Source organism: Orussus abietinus, unplaced genomic scaffold (genome assembly GCF_000612105.2).
Source record: "Orussus abietinus isolate OABI.00-Male unplaced genomic scaffold, Oabi_2.0 scaffold1, whole genome shotgun sequence".
NCBI classification, from domain to species: domain Eukaryota; kingdom Metazoa; phylum Arthropoda; class Insecta; order Hymenoptera; family Orussidae; genus Orussus; species Orussus abietinus.
Genome location: NW_019396017.1, coordinates 2,657,768 through 2,682,123, shown reverse-complemented (window position 1 = coordinate 2,682,123; position 24,356 = coordinate 2,657,768). Strand labels below are relative to the sequence as shown.

At 48.3% G+C, this 24,356-nt stretch overlaps 1 protein-coding gene across 1 annotated transcript in view; it reads right to left on the bottom strand.

Moving 5' to 3' along the window:
• The window catches only part of LOC105697970 (phosphatidylinositol-binding clathrin assembly protein unc-11), a 37,084-nt gene that overhangs the window by 9,053 nt on the left and 3,675 nt on the right, over positions 1-24,356 (bottom strand). Inside the window, exons 2-14 of the mRNA XM_023434705.1 lie at positions 8,466-8,664; positions 7,964-7,981; positions 7,508-7,527; positions 6,710-6,812; positions 6,257-6,465; positions 6,009-6,115; positions 5,889-5,930; positions 5,294-5,388; positions 2,877-3,045; positions 2,573-2,695; positions 2,321-2,450; positions 1,776-1,862; positions 453-1,091 (exon numbers count right to left, since the gene is read on the bottom strand). Of these exons, the coding sequence (XP_023290473.1) occupies positions 453-1,091; positions 1,776-1,862; positions 2,321-2,450; positions 2,573-2,695; positions 2,877-3,045; positions 5,294-5,388; positions 5,889-5,930; positions 6,009-6,115; positions 6,257-6,465; positions 6,710-6,812; positions 7,508-7,527; positions 7,964-7,981; positions 8,466-8,664 (1,941 nt within the window). The remainder of the gene's footprint in view (positions 1-452; positions 1,092-1,775; positions 1,863-2,320; positions 2,451-2,572; positions 2,696-2,876; positions 3,046-5,293; positions 5,389-5,888; positions 5,931-6,008; positions 6,116-6,256; positions 6,466-6,709; positions 6,813-7,507; positions 7,528-7,963; positions 7,982-8,465; positions 8,665-24,356) is intronic.

The window sequence follows — 24,356 nt, the reverse complement described above, 5'->3', positions numbered from 1 at the left end:
GGCAACGACGACGAGACTGACCGAGGACGACAATGACGACGACTATGAGTACGAGACTCTAACCGCGTCATATATACATATATATACACGATGTACATACACACAATTAGAGACGCCCGAGCGAGACACCCCATATCTCGAAATTGAAAAATCAATGCCCGGAACTTTGGTATTCAAAAATTCTTCTTTTCATGCAAAGCAGTGGAACTTCATCCCGGGATTTTGGGATCCTGGTGTCAGGGTCTGACCCGAGCGTTGCAAAATCCCCGTTTATGGGGATTCCGGAGGAAGTTAATCTGAAGCTTCATTGAAAGTGTATTAATAGTTGAAATTTTGTTTTCTCCAAGGTGGTGGAGGGTGGTCATGGGGAAGGGGTCCACGTCTCTTCTCGGGCTCGGGCGTCTCTCTCGCGCCCGGGCATGCAGCTCGCTATTCGGCTGGTCTCGCGTCACCTGACAGAGGCTGCCTGGCCGGGGAGCCGCAGCCGGGCGGGAGCGGGGCCTGGGGCCCGGTCGGAAGGGCGTAGGCCGGGGTGGCGGGCCCCATGTCGAACGCGGCGAAGCCCTGCTGGACGGGAGGCTGCTGCACGGGGGGCGGCGGTTGATGTTGCCCCATGGGAGGCGGTCGCGCGGGGGAGCCACCCAGCGCCATGCGAATGCTATCGTTGAGGTCGTCGAAGGCGCTCTTGGCAGGGGTGGGACCCGGGGCCGGGGCCCCGCCGACGGCGGGCGAGACGGCGCGCGGCGTGCCGCCCGCGGCCGACGCGGGAGGCGGCGGTCTGGGAGGCGGCGTCGCGCTCGACTTGCCGGGCGTCGGGCCCCCGGAGGGCGCTGCCCCGGGGGCGAGCGCGCCCGGGGCACCGTCTCCGTCGGCCCCGTCCGCGGCCCTCGGCGCTGCCGGCTCGCCGCCCCCAAAGAGATCCGCCGCCCCCTGGCCGCCGGCGCCGAACGGGTCTCTGCCCGGGGCCCCCGCCGCCTCGGAGGGCGCGCCACCCTGGTCGAACAGGCCCAGGGCGGCCGCGTTCGGCGCCTGCGCCCCCGGGAAGTCGGACGCGAAGGGGTTCGCCACGGCCCCGGCCGATCCTGCGGCTGCTTGCGCAGAAAGGGTTACCCGCTGCGTTATTTCTCCTCCGATCCGGGACTCGCGAGGGGTTCGAAACCCGGCACCGTCCTCCCATAGATCTTGGATGCCCCCGCTCGTTTTTTTCGTAATTTCATATTGAAGTTAACAATCGCCATATCGGGTCGCTCCACAACCTCGCGAAGACATTTTTAAAGTAATTCCGCGCTTATATGGAGGTACCAAAATGGCGGAGAGAGATGGTAGGTCTTCTTGATGAAGAAAAAAAAGAAAGAAAATTCATGTTTGGAGACTACCTAGTTCCCCGTGAATTTTTGGAACGACCCGATATTTTGGGTCCGGTTCCGAGGACCGGGCACTTTAGAACGACGTCACGATAGCTGTGAACGTCCTCGATGGTGGATGCATTTCACGTGAATCACATGTTAGTTAAAGCCCTCGGTTAAGACAATGCCGATTTCTTCGTTAGGTCGTAGGCCGTTAGTGCGGTTGCGTCCGCGTTAGTAGGCAGAGGGATTAGTCGGACTTAGGTCGAGAAGAGATATCAAGATGAGATCGCGACACTCCCGTGGTCGAGGAATAACCGTGCAGAACCGGCGAGGGTGCAAGAAGAGCAGGACACGGTGCCGCGCAGGATCTCGAAGAGATCACCGGTACACCCCTTCCAATAATTTACGGCCTGACGGTACACTTACTCGACTGTTGATCCTGGCTACCGAAGACGGACGAGAAGTTGTTATCTGTAACAAAGTTATTAGATGCCGGGGGCGCCGCGGCGAAACCTACAAAAAGAAAATAAAGTAACCTAAAAACGGAACCCAACGAAATCATAAAAGACCGCAAAGTCGCCAACGGAGCAACGGAACCTGGAGTTTGAGGCAGAAGCAAAATTAACAGGCTAATTGGAATGTTTCTGTGATGTAGACGTCTACGCCATGTTGAGTTTTGTTCGTGCCATTTTTTTATTTCAAAAACCAGAGCTGTTAAAAAATAAATAAATTCCGAGAATTACCATTTTAACGTTTCTGGAGGTTCTGGGAGGCTCTGAATTTTCTTAACGTCAGAGAATTCATTAGAGTGGAAAAATCAAAGAACTCAACATGACACAACGTCTACATCACGGAAACATTCCAATGAGCCTGTTAATTTTGTTAGTGCCGGAACTGGATACTCCAGGTTCACGCAGCCTCGGTGAACTCCTCGAACCAAAGAGAAAGGAACGAACGAGATTTGCATTTACCATTACCGTTGGTCATCCACATGTTGTTCTGGGCCGCGGCAGGCTGGGCAGCAGTCGGTTGCGGTCCACCAAACATGTCCGCGAACGGATTGCCGGCCAGCTGCAGCAGATCATCGGATGCTTTCTGTGACTGTAATGAAGGTAAAGAAAAAAAAAATAATAATTATCAGTCTACCAGTACCTATGTACTACCCTTAAACTCCAAAGACCCAAAGACATCCATGTTAATTAATTCAAGTTCTCTAGCCATACCTGTCCGTCCGTCGCAGGTGCCGCTCCGAAGAGGTCCACAATGGGTTGATTAGCGTTGTTAGTGGGCGAGCTGAGGAAAGGATTCGTGCTGGGTCCACTGGACGACGGAGATTGTACTTTAGCCTGCTAAAAATGTCACGGATTAAGGTCTGACAACGATAAAGAAGTAGAAGAAATCCAGGCTCGAGGAGCGGCGTCGACCTCGCGACACCTCGAGCGCTGTTTCGCTTCCAAGTGGAATTTGGATAGGCATTAAGAGTGATTATCCTTTTAATTAGGTTTCTTCAGGTTCCAGAGCTCGTACCTTGTACTGGTTCATGGCGGCCTCTTCCTCGGCGAGGGCCTGTTGCCTCAAAGCCTCGTCGATGTGGCCATTTCCGGTGTGATCGAGACGCGCGTTGCTGGCTGCCGTTCCGAACGCCGTGCTGGTGGAAGACAGGGCGGACACTCCCGACTTTACATTCGTTCTATTGCTGCTTGGGCAATGATGGGTTCGTGGGTGCGTGTCGGCGGACGGGAGCAGAGAGAGAGAGAGAGAGAGAGAGAGATAAAGAAGAGAAAGAAAGAGAGAGAGAGATCGTAGGACGGGGACCAGAGAAAAAGAGAGAGAAAAAGAGAGATCGTTTTGGCGTCGGCGAGAGTGCGGTGATGGGGGGAGGCCAAAGGAAAGTTGATAATTGAAAACAAAGGAGAAGACAAACAAAAAACAAACAAATCGTGTAGTACATACAAATGCAACGATGCGTACGAACTAAACGGTATATACGGTGTGTCAAGTGTGCTCGCTCGTGTCGGTCCTCGAGTGTCGCATGCTCACTAGTGTCTCTTTCTTTGTCTTATGTGCCTTCTAGCCTAGCTAGGTTTGTCTTGAGGGGAAATTCACTCGGTATATCGCGGATCTCGATGCTGGAAATCATTAGAGATCGGCAGAAGTCACCGAAACGTCGTTACGATAAGGCCGAAGGCCACTTGTACCGGATCGCATTGTTGCCTATCGATTAAGTCACTTTAACAAATCAAATCGCATTTTTTTTTGTCGTGTGAAGTCGGGCAATCGGTTCTCAAGGGAAGGAAAAAATCATTTTCATTGAACTCCGGGTGAATGACCCCTCGGGTTTCTCTACTTCCTGAATTCGCGACTCTACTCTTTGGGTCATCGAAGAGGTCGATGACCTCGTCGCATGCGACATCGATCGGCCTGCCGAAATGTGCGAACTACTCGCAATAACTGCACGGTAGAGTGTCGAAGTGCGGATCTTGTCCTCGTATTAATTATCAGGATACGTGATAGGGCGATCGATCGATCGGACGAGCGAGATTTCGCGTCCACGCGGCCACGTTTGGAAGAAAATGAGGGGAGCCGATTTTCTTGTACACTCTGCTGGACAGTGTCGTGTCGATTACATGTAGGTTCTCGGATATACATTTATACGGCTAATCGCAAAGTAACTGATAAAACGGGGCTGACGCATCAGCCAAAATAAATGATCTACGTCTCGCAGCATCTCAATAGTTCATTTACTATAGGTGCGCGTGGAAGGATGCGCAGTTACGGTCCAAATGAAAAGAAAAAAAAAAAAAGAAAAAACAGGGAAAAAAGGAGGAAGAAAAACCAAAAACTCCAAAGAGTCGTCAAATGTGTCTTGACCGGTGACAAGAACAAGAATCTTAGAGGACGTTTTACACCTATGACCTCTTACCGATGGGTGCTAACTCGCAATGTCTATTTCTCGGCTGTGCAGTACGCGATCTTACGCAGATATCTCTTATCGTGTGAAGAAAAAGACAATTAACAACCGAGAGCGGTCTAATGTTGGGAGTAAACTTGTCCGGTGTCTTCACGCCACATTATCTCGTAACACAGAACATTAACTCGACGCTACATGTACAAAGCTGACGTAAGCGGTGTAATTTGGAAACGGTAGCCCCAAAAGACGTACCACGTACTGCAGTACAGAGTACAAAGTGACAGAAATTGCGATAACAAGACCGGGGAAAGTGTCCTCGGCGTAGGAACTGTCCTTAAAACGGACGCTGCAGGTGGAATCGCCTTTCTCATATTTCCTCGTATTCAACTCAAGAACTGTAGCGATAGTAGAGCGCATTCATAAGTAGCAGAAAAAAAAAAATAACGTAGAATCCAATTATGTCGTAAGGTCGGATGCACATGAAGCGACGTCGTCGAATCGCCAAGGCGAACCATTGGAGGAGACGGCCGCAAGAATCGTCGGGGGGGAAAAAAAAAAAGAAAAAGAATAAGAAAAGAAATTCGGAAAGCGGACGGACGAGGAGGTCGCCTCTTCCACCCTCCCCGGTTGACCTTCTCAATTTGACGAGCTCGGTAGAAAGAATTAATTACGTGTCACATTAACGTCAGTTAAGCCCTCATGAATTCGGGGAAATCGTTTGCCCGATAGCGACGTTGGGCAGGCATGCATCCGAGCCGTGTAAATTTGACGCGTTATTAATTTAACGTGAGGGCGATTAAAAGGGGAAAACAGCCCGTGGTGGGATACGAGAGAAACGGATGAGGTATAAATATTCGATGTCCAGGTGAGGAACTTCGATTCGACCTCCGTGGAAGACCCTCGGCGAACATCCCGAGGAAAGGGACCCTTTTCCCCTCATCGCCCTCGAGTTTGTACGTAAAAGTATAATCGGTAAATTCGAGTGGAAAGAGAGAAAAAAAAAGGAAAAAAAAAATCGTGAAAATTAACCAACCTTGCCGACTGCGTGGGCGTGTTCGCAGCAGAGCCCCTCTTCCCTTCCATCGAGGCGAGATGTTGCTCCAAAGCGTCCAACAAACTGCTCGGAGCCTACAACCGAGAATTCACTGAGTCCCATTTCTAGGTGCAACAATTCATTCTAGGATGGCTCTCGTATAAATAAAGGGAAAATAAATACGCGAAAGTGCGCGCGGTGCGGTTCCGTCTGTGCAGTTGGCAGGGATAAAAAAAAAAAGAAGAAGAAGAAGAAAGGAATGAATCAGCGACGCCGTACAACGACAAAAAAGCCGACACGTGAAAAGTCGAAATTACGCGTCGTCCCGAGCAGTATCTAAGAATACTCGTCTACGGCTCTAGACCTTCTACGCGCAGTTAGTACAGCGTTACCTTTCAGGTGTATCCGAGAACAGAGAGGAGAAATAAGTATTAGTGGGAGGATCTCTAAAGTTCCCGCGTTTAAACTAAACGAGCCATCAGAGGCGGCCAACCCCTCTGGGAAAACTCATTGTACGGTAGGTAAGGTACAACTTTCGATAAGTGAAAGTTCGGAGCAATCTCCAGAGATACCCGCTCGCCCTGGGTGTACGTACCTTCGTGAGATCGGGAATGTCTCCTTTGTCGATGCCGACATTCTGAAAGAACGAGACAGAACTTAGAAAAGGTAGCTCGAGTTGAAAGAAGATACTTCCGCCATTTATTCGTTCACTCACCTCCGCGACTTTGAGGAACTCCCCGACCCTGTCCATCCGTATGAGGAACTTCTTGTATAGGTCCAGCGCGTCGCGACATTGTTTCTTGTTCATGTCGAAATACTTCTCTGAAAGCAAAAAGGTCCGTTGGTAGATTGAAGCCGCGAGGTTGCCCGAGGTACCTCAGGAAGTCTCTCTATACCCTTGAAGGGAGTGAAACGTTAACGCCGAGACGAATTCGTCACCGGCGTAAACACGAGAATGCTCACCCAGGAGATTGATAATGCCGTCGTTGTAGCATGCGAAGAGGCGAATGAGGTCTCTGAAGAGGAGCATGAAGGCCATATTGATGACGCCGTTCGTGAGGTCGTTCGCCGTGCAGTCGAACTCGAGCAGAGCGTCCAGCTGGGCCTGGAGTACAGGAAGAGTCTTCAGGAGCTTCTCGGCGTTCATCGTCCTGAGGGTGCCGTCCTCCTTCCTAGAGATTGAAACCCAAACGTAAAAACGAACCGTTCATTCCAAGACGGATATGTACCCAGAAAATTTAATGAAACTAGCAGAAATAAAACTCAATATCGCTTATTTTCATGCTAACAGCAAGTAGGAATTTTTTTATCGCAAGATCCTTTATTCTTTTTTTTTTTTTCTTTTAAGGGAAAGTGCTTTCCTTTTCATACGGTGTATCTTACATACTCCTGTTATCAATGAGTACGTATACATACCCTCTCTTAACCTTGCAGAAGTCGAAGGCCACCGTCCTGTAGGAGAGGGCTTTCTCGTTCAAGTACTTGGCGTACCGCCTGATGAACGGGGACATGTCGTACCCTGGATAAACGGATTACGGTTAGCGAGAGGGTTGACGACGATCAGGGGGTAAGTTTCCGCATCGACCGCGCGAGTTGGGCAAATCGAGGCCCGTTAAACGGCCGTTTACGGCTAAAGCGACGTGGCGGCGGAGTGCGTCGTTTGGGACGGCATTGCAACGAGCGATGGTGCATATCAGGTACCGGCTCGATTATCGAGTTAGTGCAGCAATTAACGCGAAAGTATCTCTCAGCTCCGGGTTAATGCTCCCCGAGCAAGAATGCCCGTGAAATAGACGCCCCACTCGATTTTCTTAATTCCGTTAACGCATTCGGTTAAACCCCACCAGGGTTCCTATTATCAACTTTCGCATGGGAAATTGATAATTTCATGTAGGACTTTCAAATATTGACTAATTGCGCGACATCGCAGCAATGTGAATCTGTTTGTTATGTGAAAAAAAAAAATTCATGTGAACGTCAGAATAGGAGCCCTGGAGGTTCGACTGTTATCACGGCTGAGCAATGATATCTCTGGTCGGGATAGGTCTCGAATTTGGTTAAATCATGCTAAGACGTCAGGGTATATTAACACGGACAATCAATGCCGGCGTCTTCATCAACCAGGAGAGGTTTCCGATTAGGTTAAATCCCAGGACGTGCAGCCACTCCGCCGTTTCCGTCAACTCCTCGCCGGTTCCAATTAGGGCGACTCACCAACGCGTGCTCCGGCTGCGCTCCCAGACAGAGGAAAGGTTAATCCACGTTAGTAAATCGGAAATAGCCGGTCACATGGAAAAGAGAAAGCAGCCATTTCTACCGAGTTAAGGGCTAGAGGCAGGGGATTAGTCATACCAGCGAATTAATTAATAATAATTAGTATCGATCAGCATCCGCATCGACATTACGATTAATATCCAGCGCAATCAACATGCGGTGTAAGTCACAGAATCTCAGATAAGAGGATCAAAATCAGGGGCAATGAAATCAATTAAGTGAATAAATGTAATATTTCATTTTTCTTTTCTTTTTTTACTCCTTAGTAATNTTTCGGGGTATATATATATCCGAAGGTAATAAAACAATCGTTTCTGCGAATTGCAATCGATTATCCGAGAGAAAGCTAGGAGATCGTGAGAATTAAACTGCATTTACCGTCATCGCTTTCTGCACAGCCACGAGACATCGAGCCTCGATTTTGACGCCTGTCCGAAAAATTCATCCGAAAAATTTCACGGAAAAGTACTGAACTAATTACCTGTAATCGCTAATTGAAGTGATTAATCTCCCTTCGATATAAACGGCGCGTTAAACTCGCATATCGCGTTTCCTCGGAAACGCGGCGCTTTTCCGCGGTCATGGCGGAAGTGAATTTCCCTTGGCCGGGAAATTGAGATTTCCATTTCGCAGAAATGAATCTTGGCCCCGACTAAATATGCGTAGGCGTGCCGGAGGTGGAGGTTTCATTTGCGCAAGCTCAAATCCGTCCACGTGGACGACTTAAATCGTCATCCATTACAGTTTCGCCGGCGACCCGAAAACGTCGGAGATCGTTAAGGACGTCGTTCGGACGTCACGGGAAAATTGAGAGAATTTTCCGGGATTGTAATATATAAAAAAAAATAATTCCATCGAAAGTTCCCTCAATTTCCCGAATTTTTCGTGGGTACAGCGCATGGATGAGAAAAAGGAAATTGAAAGGGAAAAAAAGAAAAAGAATGGAAAACTCACCTCATTGCCATAGCAGAGCATGTGGTGAACCGTGATGAGTGCCTTGAAGACCACCGTCCAGTTTGTGTTTTGCGAGCGCTCTATCAGCAAATTCGCAAGCTGTGGTATCGACACGTTCGGCTCGTTCGTGCAGTGTATTAAATCTGGAAGGTAAAAGGGATCTACAATTAAATTCCGGGAGATGTAGACCTGGTGAAATTTTTTAATAATATGTATTTTAGATAGAAATGCATCCTCGAGCGGTATCGACACGTGCGCCTCGTTCGTGCAGTGTATTAAATCTGGAAGGTAAAAGGGATCTACAATTAAATTCCGGGAGATGTAGACCTGGTGAAATTTTTTAATAATATGTATTTTAGATAGAAATGCATCCTCGAGCGGCCGCAAGGAGGATCGAATTACCGGGTGCATTAATCCGGTCCGGTTAAATCTCCTTTATTCGCGGATCACCTGACTGGGGCTGGCAAACTAATGGCTGTTCCGCAATACGCTGAATTCCCGGTCGATGCACCCGGGAAAGAGGAGAAAACGATCCTTGCGAGACGTCGGGTCACGAAGGGGCACTGTCTAGGGGGTTATCGACGGGCGAATATCGGATAACAATCGTGCAACTGCAATTTCTCAAGGTGCATCCACTGGCAGGCCCGACTCTGCGGGTCTCTCTCCTGGTAAAAATTCGACTTTCCCATGAAACGAATTTCCCATAAAAAGAGAGAACGATTTCAGCCGGTAGGACATGGAGTACCGCGAGGTACGAGAGAAACCTCATCCTACATTATGTGTTTCGTTGATATAAATGAATCAATTAAATTAACTCCCGGCGTTCAGGGTGCAGAAATGCTGGATTTTCCGAATCCCCAGCCCCAGGGAGGCCAGAAACGCAATTACGAGGGTACCAGAAATTACGCATTCACCTTCCTCCCAGAAGTCACGGTACACCCTCCCCTCTTCAGGGCTCGACATCGACGGCGGGTAAGAAGCATTAAACTCGCCTCTGGTCCAACAATGGCACCTCTGGTGGTTCAATGAGGCGTCAACTTTCCACATTAAGGGTCGTCATTAGCGAGGCACAAAGCGCCGAAGAGAACGTCGGAAGGGCCCAGGGAAATGGAGGCACTTTTCCCTCTCCTCCACCCGAGAGACCGCCGAAAAATCCGCGGGTATTAATAAAAAAGAAGGAATATAACAAAAAATAAACAACGCGAACGAAAGATCTCCATTTCCTCTTTGTGTGTTCAGGAAGAGTGTGTTAGATCGAGCCCCAGGAAGAGGAGCACTCCAGGGATTGTTTCCTTCCTCATGGTATTCTTCAAGGTATCATGGTACCTCGCCATTTTTCCCCGGATTTGGCGAAATCCACAGCATCCGGGGTCTCGAGGTGCCCCTTTCCAGGGATCTTCGGGGATATCTCGTTCCCAGGAGGAGGTAATATATTGATATGGTACATAATCCGTAAATAACGCCCTCGCTTCGGGTCTGACCGTTTCTCACGGGAGAAACGCGCCCTGGCGCGTAGGTGGCACTCTCTCGTTAACTCTTCCTCGGCCTCGAGAGAGCGACTTTGCCATTCGCGTCGGAGAGAGTTCACGGCTCTCGGGGACGAGTTCGTTGCTTCTCTTTTCCGACCGAACATCCGAGATATCCGGTTTCCGCCGGAGGGTCGTCGCTCGCCATCCGGACGGAAAGAGACGCTAGGAAATCGCTCACAAAGGGCGGAAAAAAATAATGAATTACGCTTCGATTATTTCATCTCTCATCGCAATCCACCCAACCCGAGCGGCATCGAGGATCGCCTCTCAAAGGGAACGCCCATGCCGAGTAATATCACCAGCTGATAACCCGAGCAAGAGAGGCGTTGCACGCCTCTACCAGAATCGATGTCCGTTTCCTATCGCAACAGCTGTTTCATATATTTTTTTTTTTTTTTAAGTTTATGGAGATTATATTACCGCGACATAGACTCGATGGATTGGGATTTTTCCCCCCATTTTGGGAATTTCAATTCATGTGCCATGAGATTTAATTTGATTTTTTTTTTTCCCCCCATTGCGAGACTCAGGATGATACGATTGACTATTGTACGCTTCGCGCTGTCAATCTATGGGCCGATTCGTCCTCGCCAGACGGGACCAAACTTGACGGATGACAGTCTGCGAGTCAATCGCACCGATTGACCGCCCTAATAAAATTAATATCCACCGAATGCCGGGGTCAAAGACCCGCCTATCTCACGCGATGGTCGCGCACGTCGCGACGCCTCAACCTGAGGATCCCGCCTTCAATCAACGACTTCGATCGTCGACCGTAGTCCAGAAAAGAATTTTTTCCTTTTCTTTTTAAATTCAACTGGACACTTATACACTATAAAATGAGTTATTAGTTCTAAAATAACACCTTCGAGTCAATCTAGGGACACGTGCTCGGCACGACACGTGGCAGGCCAGTATAACAATATTTTCGACGTGTGTCATCTAGACTTGTCCACGACAAAGGAAGTCGATGACGCGGTCTCTGATAAAAAGCGGGAGAAAAAAAAAATTCCGAACTACCTCGGAGGAACCTCTACTCGAATAAATTCCAGGCCACTTGGAGGACCTCGGGATACTTCCCCAAAATTCAAGGAATCTCGTCGATCCTCGGGAGTGGTGGAAAAAAATAAAAAATGAAAGAGGAGAGAAAAAAAGGGAAAGATCTCCGCGGAATAAAGTGAGAGTCGCGACCCAGACTTGCCCCCGAGGGGGTTAATTTAACGCTCGTAATAGCGCATGCAAATCATCGATTTGTCCGGTCAGTGCACCTCTGGATCGAGGAAAAAATGCGCAATGACTGCCGGGAATATGGATTTAGGATTTACGGGCCGACCATCCAAGTTTTCTCGACGAGCGGCCGAATTAACGCGTTTATAAAGAATGGATATTAACGGCAGGGAGGGGGCGGCAGCGGCGTTAATTTTCCGCGTTAATTCCGCAAACTGAGCCGCTTTATCCCCGCACATACGCGGAGTCAATAAACAGGGTTGTCGAGGTCGGGTCGTTGTTATGCAATTTTATGACGTTTTTATGTGCACGCACCGCAACGACCGGGTACTTAGCGAGAGGCTCGTACCTCGCGGTGATTTCGAGTATCGATATAAAAACCCATAAACCATGAGATGTCCCTACGGTGAGATTTTTACGGCGACTCGGCCTGAAACATGCAAAGTCAACGACGGCTCTCGTCTTCTGGGCACTTTCGCGGATTTACGCGCCCGTCGATGAGTCGCATTGAACAAATTGACGTCTAGACAAGAGACCACGTGGTCTGGTCACATGAACTTACGATTACTTTTCGCCGTAGTATAGTACTAGATTCAATGCCCCCCCGGAAGTCGGTCTTGCCCGCCATCTGAGTCATTGCGTACATATAGTTATGACTGCGATAACGGAGTAATCGAATATTAATCCCTGGTCCCCCCATACATGGATCCAATGTCAAGGCGGCATGCAAGGAGGTTTACATGTCCTCGGGAGTAATTTTTACGAACCTGCGCGATAAGATCTCCCTCTCGAGCAAAATATTTACCACGCATTACTAATCGTAAATGGAAAAAAAAAAAAATATTAATATCTTTATGCATGCGTAAATGAGAAAAAAATAAATCTCTAACCTTGTACCCTGAGAAATAGTGCCAAAAATATATATTCCGATAATTTTAATAATAAATAATTATTCCTCGATTTAAAAGTATATCTTTTCCTTTTCTTAGCGCATACAACATCCTTTCGGTAAGTTTGGTAAGGATGAAAGATTCAAAATGGCGTCGACGATGCACCGCGACCACTCTTACTCGTGGCGATTCCTCGAATATATATATGACTAAGGAGCTTTACTCCGACGTTTTTCGACACCTAGTCGGAAAATTCGGCCGATCGAGATATCGATCGATAGAGAATCGAGGCCTATCGGGGATCGACCCAGAAGCAAGCAACCCGAAGACGAGCCACTCCACTTGGCACTTGGACGTGGACGCGTACAAGTGCATGTACGGATTCCACGAGTTGCAGAGAGGGTCAAGGCCAGTTGAAGAGGCTTTTTCAGTGCCTCGTATTTACGGCGAGCCCTTTAGCTCCCTCTCTTCCGAGTTATCCAGAAAAGCGCAGGGCATAGCGATCCTCAATTATGGGATTTCAAGATGGACGACCGAGCATTCCTCGGCGAGTCTCTCGCACCGTGGTCGAGAAAATTGCGGTAAAAATCGTGAGAAAGAAAAAAAAAAGAAAGGAAGAAAAAATCGTGAAAAATCGCGGATAGATTAATTTGGCTCGAGCACTATGTACGAGGAGGCTTCGTGCCAAATCACTTGGCAGCGACTCCGGTACGAATTCTCGATGGGTACCACACCCAGAGCACGAATTCGGAATACCCGAGTAGTTTCCCCCGAGTCGACTAATTTTGGAGGATTTGCGTCTGAATTAACTCCCGAAACTAGGTTGTTTGATAAACCGATCGACATCCGAATCCGGTTCGAAAATAGTCCCCGACGCCTGGCGACAAGAGGCGGAATAAAGAAATTAAAGGTACACACATCATTACCCCAGGGCGAGTACCTTGGGTAGTACTAAAAATAATTCGAAAAAAAAAAAACCATGTCGATCGAGAAAGACGAGGAGTATCGATCAGTATTGATTTATACCAACATATCAAGCACCTTGATACCAAATACCATGATAACATTTCCAAAAAAAAAAAATTGTGAAAAATGTAATTCCCTCGAGGAGAGGGTGCACGATATCGAGCGAACAGCTGGTCGTATCAACGCCCTTTGCGACCCCATTTCTTTAACGATTATCCGTCCAGAGCACACGACCTCGAAATCATCTCCTCATGTAACACCCCATGATGCTCCTAGGAGGGAAAAAAAAATGTCCGTGAAAAAAATAAGAAAAAAAAACGGAGTTGGTGTAAAATCGGCTGGATAATTCGCCCCAGTCAGCCGTACGTGGTACATAGTCAAGTTTCATGGGTACCATGGACGACGGTCGATACGTCAATAATAGGCTCGACGTGTTGGGAAATTATTACACGGCTTGCAGGCCTCCCATGGAAACTAATCGATCGATCCCGCGAGTCAAGTGATCGAACCCGGCCGATCGATTGCTCGGCCTGATCATTGACCGGGAATAGAATTGCAGCCAATTGTCAAGACTGCGTAGCTATCGATAACGTCCCAAGCTCCGATTTAGAGACTGGATCACGGAAGATTCCGCCTTTCGAGATAATCTGGTTATCTGGCTATCCGAAGCCCAAGGGTCGAAAAGGGAATTTTCCATCCACTTTCTCCGAGGGGCGTTAAAGTGCCTCGGAACCCGGAGTGCCTCCAAATATAACGTTTCCCCTCGCATTAATATCCTTTCGAGATTCAATCCGGATCCGGAGAATCCCGGTAACGGGGTTTAAGAAGGGCCGATTAAATTTTTATCTCCAGAGATGATAATGGAAGCAGCCCGGGGAGAGCTCGAATTCCCGATAGCTCTTCCCTCCTCTTTAAGATTCCCCCGAACTCGGCAAGAAATCGATTCACGAGATACAGGTTACATACACGAGTACGCGTGCCCTTCTCCGTGTGTATGACCGAGTTTCGAAATCAGCGGAGGATCCTTAAAAAGGAAATACCGGGCCACTCTATATGCATCTCTTCTTCGCATCCCAAATTCCTCCTAAATTCCATTTCTACATTTTAACATTTACACAAGTGGCCGGGAATTACGAGTCTCACTGATCGATAATTGCCCACGGAATCGAATAGTCATAAATAGAGGGAACAAATGCCTCTCTAAAAATTATTTAAGATTTGTTGGGGGAAAAAAAAAAAAAAAAAAANTTTTTGCGAATTTTTAAGTCGAAAGTACGGAATTTTTTAAAGCAATTTTCTGGTCCCTTTTACAAAATGGGATATTTGTAATTTTTTTATTGAAAAGGACAAGATCGTCGGAGCAATTTAGATAACTTTTTGAATTTTGCAGAGCTCGCGTCTCAAATTTCTCCTCCCAGGTGATCGATGCAGGGATGCACCGCGCGATGCACCGATGCACTTTCCGTCTTGAGTTTCCCCCCGTAATTAGAGCCGCGACACTTTAAGGGGAAAAGAAGAGGTTCGAAAGGCTCGGTGTAGTATCGCGAGCGTCCCCGGAAAGAGCGTTATCACCGTGCAAGGTATTTCATGGTGCAGGAGTTCATAGAAGGGTTCGACGACTGCACCGGATGATGCGACACTATAGCGGTGCAGGCAGCTCATTGAACGCGCCGGATACGCCATGGGCGAAGATCACTCGAGATAACCTTAACCCAGAGTAAAACCGGAAGTGGCTCGAAATATTCAATTCCCCACATTCCCAGTAATAAGTCCCCCTTCAATTCTTCTCTGAAATCTCCCCACATACATCCCATCGCCCGAAGGCACCCTAAACGCGCATACCCCCCATAAACCCCAAACTATCCCGATTAATGTTCTCTCTCGAAAAACTCCTCACTATTGCCTTCTAATATATCCCGGCAGATAACATGAAATAAATTCCGATTTCAATTTTTTTTTTTTTCACTTAGTCCACTTACATAATTACGGATAATTCAGCATATATACCCTAAGAAAAAAAATATAACTTGAGCGAAACAAGTATATATGTATATTATTGCTGTTGTATATAATTGCAAGAAACAATTATTTCCTCGAGAGGAAAAATTGACATCGCTTGAACGAATTTTCTTTCCTCCATCTGACATATATCTTGGACGTATTTGGAGGATTTTACTGTCGCGATGTCTTCTTCGTCGACCGACTTTTTTTTTTTTTTCTTCTCAATGTAAGGAGGTTGCATCTCTGTAATGACGTTGTTTCTCGGTTATGGCGGTCCTGTCGGGCCGCGGTAACGATTTCACGGGACGTCGAAATTTCGCCACCGTGGGTCCCCCTCTCTCCCACTTCCGGGGAGCATTCCGGGCGCCCAATTAGCTCGACATCGCTTCGACGCCCAACTCTCTGGCGAAATTTCCCCGACACCGTCGAGCCCGTCTTGCCCGTCGACCGGTATTGATCAAGTAGCCGAAGGCGTGGTGTTGGCCTGGCCTTTGATCAGGCAGGGTGCCCCGAAGAGCGCGATCGACTCAAATTAACGCGTTAAAAATCCTTAAAAATCCTAATTAACACGAACGCCACCACGGCTCCGTTATCCTCGTGCAGGGTATTCGGAGTCGAAATTGCCGACTTCAGGGCATAGGTATTGATTCACCTTGAAGAGCTAGGGCGGCGACATTGCACCCGAGCCGACGTCCTCCCCGCCCCGAGGAAAGTCCCTCGAACGACGCGTCATTTTCCCCGTCACTCCTGAAAACCTCTCCTTCCGGTCACTACGAGAGCCCGAAGAGCGTCGTCGGTTGCCAGGCAACGCCGGTCCACCGGCGTCAGTGCTTCCTTCTTTCCAAAGATAAACTTCCCCTCCCCCAACCTTTAATCCTTTGAGATAATTATTAAAAACGACGTCTTAAATTCCCTAATTTCGAGGCACTCTATTCCGTTCATTTAAAAGTCAACATCTACCTGACATGTCAATTAATCACAATTTCGAGCGGTACCTTTTCAAGTACCTAGCGCCCTCGAGGAGGGATTCCAAGATGTGCATTCAATTTAAAAAATTTATTTAAATAACACTGGGAAATGTTAATTCCTTTCGAAGGGGGAGGTGTCGGGTGCAAACATCGGCAGCATCACCGGAGGCCCGAAAGCCCCTTTCGGACGACTCTGCCGAGGGGAGGGTCGCTCAATCCCGAGGATCTTGATGATCTTGATGAGGAGTGAGAGGAGCGATTCGGTGGCCGGCATTAAATCCGTCTCGAGTAGTGCATGCTCGACCTTGTCAGCCTTCCCGTTCTAATTATACCCTCCCAAACAGACACGAATTTAGACCCGTCGCCGGACCGAAGAAGACGCTGCGAAGAATCTTCGCCTCGACGGGGAGCATCGAAGCCGCGCATATTCGCGGTGGCGTGCAGTCTAAACCGCGAATGCACTAATCGAGATGAAAATAAAAATTTTCCCCTCCTAGTCCAGATCACGAAATCACATCCTCGATTATCCATCATACTGCACGGCTAATACCGCACCCGTTCAAAAAGTGCATCTCACTTCCCCCTCGCGATGCACCGCTCGCGATGCAACGATGCACTCGCGCGATCGCGTTATGCCAGAGTCGTTCACCTGCAATGGTGTATCATCGACTCGCACCATATTTTTTTTTTTTTTTTTTAATACTCGCATTAAGACTTAAAGGGACCACCAGTGACGAGAAATTACCGATATCTAATTTCCTGACAGTAAATAAATTGTTAGAAAGTACGCACCACGGCTGAATGCAGGGTAGAATGTAATATAGAGACTCGTCCACTAGGGCGACGTTCCAGGGATAACTTCTGGGCATAAAAATTCATCCAAGGGCCCATTTTCAATGGGACCAGGTTTCCTTTGTCCCGGGTAAACGGAGAAACTAGGAGTCGAAGTTTTGCCTTCCCCTAATGGCGCCGATGCACGCACCGTTACGACTCGCGACTTCCTTCCGTGGTACTGACCCTTCCAACAATTACGGCGCTATAAATGGCAGCTCGGTGTATGTATCCCGCGTGCAGTGGCCTGTACGAGTTACGCAAATTGTGAGCGTTTTTGTTTAAAAAAAAAAAAAAGGAATAAATAAAACATGAAAGGTCGAAAAAAAGACAAAGTCACTCTTCGAGTTGAACACCTTGAGGTGCTTGGATCGTCAACTTTTAACGACCTATTTCCATAGGAGGATTTCACATCCTTGGCTTCCACGATGGTAGTGCAGCGCCCGAGGCTGATTATAAATAAACGCGTTATCAGCGAGCCGGAGGGTGGACGCGTCCACGTAGTCGAGGCCTATCTCCAGACTCCGGGGGCGTGAGTGATAACGCGTTTTGGCAACCGGATAGCTATAACGTAACACCGGAAAATTACAACGGCACTGGGAGTGTCACCTCTTCCATCAACATCGACAGAATTCCCCATAGACCGAGCTCTGCAGTGACATGGTGAAAAAATCGCGAGGGTCCGAACAGAAGAAGCGAAAAAAGAAAAAAGGGATACTACTAATCTGTAACGTAATATCTGGTAAAGCATACTCCAACAATGAGTGACAATTCAGCAGAGAATTATTAAGGCCTATTTCCCCCGTGTTTACGTTCTCAGATACGATTGAAATGTTTTTTTTTTTTCTCCTCACGGAGGAAAATCTCTTTTCCGCGCGCAGAGAGAATAAACGAAGAGAAGGGAAAGAAAGAAAGAAAAAATATCACGGTTCGTTTAAGCCACCGGAGCCGCGCATGTTAATAACGCTAGGCGAGGAATCCCTCTTATCGCCCGGAAAGACGGAAATCCGCCTTATCGCGGCTGCTTATTAACGCCTTACGAAGGTGCGCCGTTGAATCTCTCCGCGTAACCGGCACCATTATTAACGGCCTTAACGAGGCAAAAATTTCCCTCGGAAATGGGGATTCGATTTCTATTTCCTTCCTTTTTTTTTTTCCCTCCACAGATCACCGGCGCACAATTTTTCGGAGGTCCGAAACGGTAGGAGGGAAGCGATCGGAGAGGAAAAGAACGCACGGGAAAAACGGATAAAGGCGGAGACAAAACGGAGCGAGCCGGAGGGAGAGGATGGGATGAAAAGAGAGAAGCTGGCTGGACCAGTCACGAGTCACGACCTCGGCTCGACGACCGACTCGACTTAAGAGAGGTTCAACCACATTCTTACTCGCCCCTCTTCCACCCCGTATAAATATATACCAGGGCTCGCATATTTATCCGGAACCAGCGCCAAGATATTCCCATCCAGCGTCCGAATAAATTTCCATCCCCCAGTCCGATCCTCCCCCGATTCCAAGTCGTCCACTAAAAGAAAAGTGCACCTCCCAGATCGCCATATCTCCTCCCCCGAAAACCCTCCCCCAAAAGAGTCTAAAAAAATTTACTGAAGTTACCAGATCATTTTTGCCATTGCCATTACATTAATTTCAACATCAATATCGAGTTCACCCTAACGAAATAATTATTTCACTCGAATAAATTGTCATAATGAAGGAAAACGTGTCCATCCGGTTTAATGGGATTTATTTCGGTCTAATTATTCTTTGGCGATGTTCAAAGAAACGTTTTTTCTAGATCCGTGACATTTTCCTCTCAGAGGAGGAATCTGCAATTTTGCGCAGAGAGATGCACCAAATGATAAGGGCCAGCCATGGAAGCGGCTAAGATAAACGGGACAAGAAATTGCGGAGGTCTTATGGAAGGCGAGGAAATCCGTGGCCACCTATCGGTGCATCTCGTGCTAAATCTTCCACCGTGAGAATCGCGCCAGGTCTCGGTTGCATCGCTACGGCGAGTGCATTCACCGAGTGCACTTTCGAGCGGCGCTGCCGGCCGTTTAACGGCGTCGGCGTCGGCGCGACGTCGCGCGGCGTAATGGGCCGTTGCATAAGAAGTGCCATTTCGACAGGTAACGCGGCAAGTCCGCGATAATCGCGAGATAAAGGTAACCTGATCGGGTGGCGTCAGGACTGTCGAGTTCCCCAACATCTAAATCGGCCACGGCCGATTCCGCGGCGTCTCCGCCGCGCACCCCGTGAGCGATTTCTCCGCGAGACCAGACACGAGAAGATATCTCTCGATATTCCGACCGACTTTGCTATATTCGAAATACCCGTTTCGCAAGAAAACCGAGAGGGAAGTAGCCACACGCGGGAAGGCGGCTGCATACAGAGTGCATCCTAGCCGATGCACCTCTCGGCTAGAAAATAAAACGACAAGCCTGTACCGTTACGACCCCAGAGAACATGCTCGGTATATAATATCGAGAATTCGACGAGATCATTGATAGTGGGCCGCTGAATACGGTCCCTGAAAAAAATGCAGGTGCAAGGAAGTGCAGGTGCATCGCGGGGGGGACCGCCGAAAATCTCGCGGCGATGCAAAGCGTGAGGATTGAAAGGGTCAGGGGACCTCTGAACTCGTGGGGAAAAAAGAGACATAGAGAGAAAAAAAAAATAACCGAGGGATTCGTCACACAGCGGAGGATAATAGAATTGCATCTAATTGCACGGCCCCCGAGATTACGCATCTGCATCGAGCCGATGACTTCCGACGGTCTTGCGTAATCGTTGCATACGTGTCGGCAGGATCCTTCGCCAGTTACCGGCGATACCTCTCCTTTATTCCTTTTTTCCCCCCCCTAGAATTGATTGTTCCTTCGGATAAAATGGGGGGAGAAAAAAGAATCGACAGAGTATGCAGCGTGTATGAAGAGTGTACGCACATGCGGCAGGAATTAACTTGCGGAACCGGAAGCGCCGTGGTAAAAGTATCCACCTACCACGAAAGTCCGACTTCCCCTTCGCCGGAAGATTTCGTAAGGAGTGGATCGTAAGAGGGGAGCGATCGAACGGAGAGAGAAAGCGAGAGACCTCGAGTCGAGCCTCTTCCTCTTCTCCGCCGCAAAAGCGGATTGCTGAACGAGCAACGAAAATTGCCAGCAACTTCGAGGAACGATAAAACCCTTCCCCCTATTCAAGGGAACCTCGAACTCCCCCATAAAAGCTCGGGGTGGAGGCGCTTCCGTGAAAACGAGTGAAAACGAAAAAAAAAAGAAAATAAACCGTATCGCTCGTATAAATGTTCTTCCAATTTACGCAAACTCCTAAAATGAGGCGGTATGCAGTGATTTTCTCTTAATTCCTCTATTTACGACTCATCAATTTATCCTAATCTATTTCTTTAAGTGTCGTGTTCCAGCGACTCGGGAGTTCCGGATTTTTCCAAAATTTTCCTTTCACTACTCATAAATGAATTTTTCTATTCATTCTAACCGAGGAAAAAGATATTCATCGAACCAAAGAAATATTTTCTTCATTCGAAGATTAATTATCAGGCTCAAATGAATGGTCACAATTCGAATGAAATCTTCCCACCCAATCCATTCGAGTTTAATTAATGTCAAATGATTGTTCTTTCGATCAATAAAATATGTCCTTCGCTCAATGGTACTTTTTCCCTCAGGGTATATCAACTCGGTCGAAAAGCGGGAATATATTCGCGGGTCGCCGCGTTTCCTCGCACCCTAGGAGGCGGGTACCGATGGAGACTTATCAAGGACTCATTACCGATAAGAGTAGAGATTCACGCAGCTCGCAAGTTCAGTGACGGGACCGTCGATCGTGACCGTGGTCGACGGGGGAATAACGAGTGGCGGACTCGGACGACCTAAGGTTGACATTACGAAATCAGCTGTCGAGTGCAAAGCCCCGTGTAGCACAACAAACCCTAAATATACAGTCATTATTTATCTTCCCGATAAGTGATTAAAGGCGCGGTTCACAAACGAAGCATGTGCGACCGCCTCGAACGAGTCCGAGCATCGTCGTGTATGACAAAAGACCAGCTCTTATCACCCGCGAACCGACGACCTCTCCCGCCCGATTGCCGGCACTGTTGCGCCCGCTCGGCGATTAAATTAAAATAACATACCCGGCTCTGCCGGAGCGTGGGGGGGGAAATTAATTTATGAAAAACACTCGGGCCATTAGAGGCTAATTATCACCCGGGCCGATAACGCGGCGTCAACACCAGGGCAGAAGTCCTTTCCCGACCCGCGATCTCCTCGCCGAGAAGTTTGATTAACGCCGGACCTCGATCTGACCTCTTTGTCAATGGACGATCCGAGATTTATACAAGTACCTGTGATGTCTGGTTTAGGCCGCGAATATCCTGCGACTCGAGTTCGCGGCAAGGAAAAGGTCTCAAAATAAAAAAAACTATATTTTTCGTCAAGAAATTCGGAATATAAAAATTTATAAAACGTCCGACACTGGGCTCGGGAATTTCCTGCCGTTGAAAATCGCCGCAGGGAGAAGAAACAAAATTAAAAAAAAAATAGCCAAGTGTTCGTTGCCGTCGAGATAATTTGCAAAAAAAAAAAATGTATGAGGCACCCGAGACAGGGTTCGATCGCGTCGACCGTCGCCGGTTCGCAGCGGGTGTCGAAATCGCGAAGCCCCGCTGAGAGCGCATCGTTAAATCCGCGAATAAGGCCCATAAGAAGATCGCTAACGAGCGGTTACGAAATCCCCTCATTGCTCCTGGTCATCCGACGACGATTCGTCTCCATTTTGGGAGACAAGAGACAAACTAACGGCCTCGAGGCCGAACGGAGGAGGTCGCAGAGTCGGGGGGCATTTAAATGCCCCCGGCGATCAGCTGATCGCCCGTCATCGTTAAAAGCCCCCGTTTAACCCTTCCGCTCCTATAACCACATACTCGCTCGGCATGAAACACCGTTAAGTATTAAAGCCGATTTATCGCGATTCGAAAATCCCCCCTTCTCTGTAAAAATCGACGCCTCCACCCCAACCATACGTCGATAATTTTTCACATTTCCCCCCCAGGGAAGGCTATAAAAAAAGTCCCCCTGGCGAGGACTTCCAGGACACGTCATGGCGTCCTGGCAAATCCATCCCCATAAAAAGCACACTACCCCTGCTCCCCTCGTGTCGGCGTCTCTCTGGTGGAGAACCCGGAAGCGAAAGCACCGCGAGTAGATATCCGTGAAATCGCGTAAGCATCGAGTATCGATTCGGCGTCCTCTTAATTCCAAGGGTGTCTGCGCGTTTACGTCGAGGTTTTTCCCTCCGTTGAACCACGCACGAGGAGGCAAGTACCGCGGGAGGTTTTTCGTCCCTCCCGTTAAAAGGCGCGCGTGCGGTGCGTTGCGGGAAAAAAAAAAAGAAATTAAAAGGAAAAAAAAAAAGAAAAACAACCGCGGGACTTTCTCGGCATTCCGCGGCCCCTGAAATAACCGCGAGGCGGAACGGCGCCTACAACGGTGTCCGTGTATGATAATGCACACGTACGATAACATTAAACGGGATTACGGTAAACGGAAGTACACCCTTGCCATGTTTTCTACACAACGTTGCTCGCGTTGCCACGTGATAATCCCACACGATGCCTTGGAAAATGGTCACGGTTATCACGATCGCGCGGTCTTTCCCGTCATCCCTTTTCTTTTACGTGTAATTTTCACGCCACCGTTTCACACGGTTAACGTCGGGTGTATTTTTATTTTATTTTTTTTTCTTACAGAACATTACGCACGTTGCCACGACCTGCGGCCGCGATAATCCCATAAGATGTCTTGCAAAATGGTCGCGGTTATCGCGATTGCGGTTTCCCGAATCGTCCCTACTCTCTTTTTCGCGTAATCTCCACGCCATCGATTTAACCCGTTTAACCCGAGACGAGGATCCTCTCCTTCGGAAGACTTCGCCCACGTGAAGAGCCTCCAGGTCCATATTTGGAGTTCCCACGATTATCATCCATGGCGTTCCTTCGACGATTCCGGATCGATACTACCGTTCTACACCCCGATATAAAAGGCGAAAATTTAAAAGGATGAATACATGAAAAACAATAAAAGTCGCAGCTTGAATGATCTCCACGATGCATTGGAAAAAAAAGAAAAAAAAAATCCATCCACCTAGGGAAATATTTCTTTGAATAGTATTCGCCTCGAAGTCGAATAAATCGAATGCGACGTTTCTTCGGAAAATGTGACGACTTATTCGAGCCGACTCGGGAAACTCGGTAGAGCTTCGCGCCAAGTACAATTGAAAGGCTGCGCGAACGGCAACGAATACTTAACCCCAAAATTCGGCAGGTCAATTCGATTAATATATATGTCTCAATTTAGACATATATTTCCTAGGTATCGTTCAGTAAAATATTCCCTTGGCTAGATGAATTCCCCCCCTTTTTTTTTTATTCTCACCGTGGACGCCGCGACGAGGGTCTCGAAATAAACGCGCGTTTCCGTCCCTTGCACCTACGAAGTGCTTCGCGGAAGCGTTTCCTGGGGAAAACGGAGGCGTTAAAAATATCCCCAGGAGGGATGGATCTCCGCCCGAAGAATGCGTCCGCTCGTTCGTTTGTGGAAACCGCGGCCATTGGGAAAATAAACGGACAGGACGAGCGAACGCCTCGCGTTTGAGAAATCCTCGCGGCGCGGTAGAAAAGGGGGGAAAGGAAAAAAAAAAAGAAGAAGAGAAAAAAAGAAATAGAAAATAAGAAAAGGCCCAACATCGTCGCGGCTCGTTTCGAGGGTATCGAGAGTGGGAGACAGACGGAAGCCTCGTTGCCGAGGAGAAAAAAGAATCCGGTGAAACGCGGAATTAATAATCCGCGTCCATAACGCACGCGCCATTCACTCAGGAAATACATATATGGGTGTATCTTTGCTTTGCAACCGAAAGAAAAATCCGCCCTATCATTTCCTGGCTATCCCAGGGCCCATAAAAAAATTCTCTCCCAATAATCGCGCGTTTACGCGTAATAAGCTGCACGAGGATAGGCTCTGATAATTTCTTTTTTTTTTTTTTTTCGGTCGATATCCGCGTAACGAGTATAGCCCTGATAGTGTCCGAACTCGGGCTGGACAGTAATGCACGAGATATAATTATCGCATCGCGTTACAATAGCACCGTAAGCCTTCGCAAAAATGTCCACACAGGCTTTCTAGGTCTCGGTGTCGATGCGGCGACCCGACTTCCACTGGTAGTAGGTATAAAGGAAAAAAAAAAAAAGAGTGAAAAAAAAATATACACTGCACCCGCCCATCGCGCAAGCCGGGCTTCGGGTCAAAGGACACGATTCTTTTCCATCTCCCCGGTGCCTGAGCGTACACAGTCCATGCGCGACGTGTAATCCAAGGGAAAAATCAATGCCGGGAAGCCGGACAGTGTACAC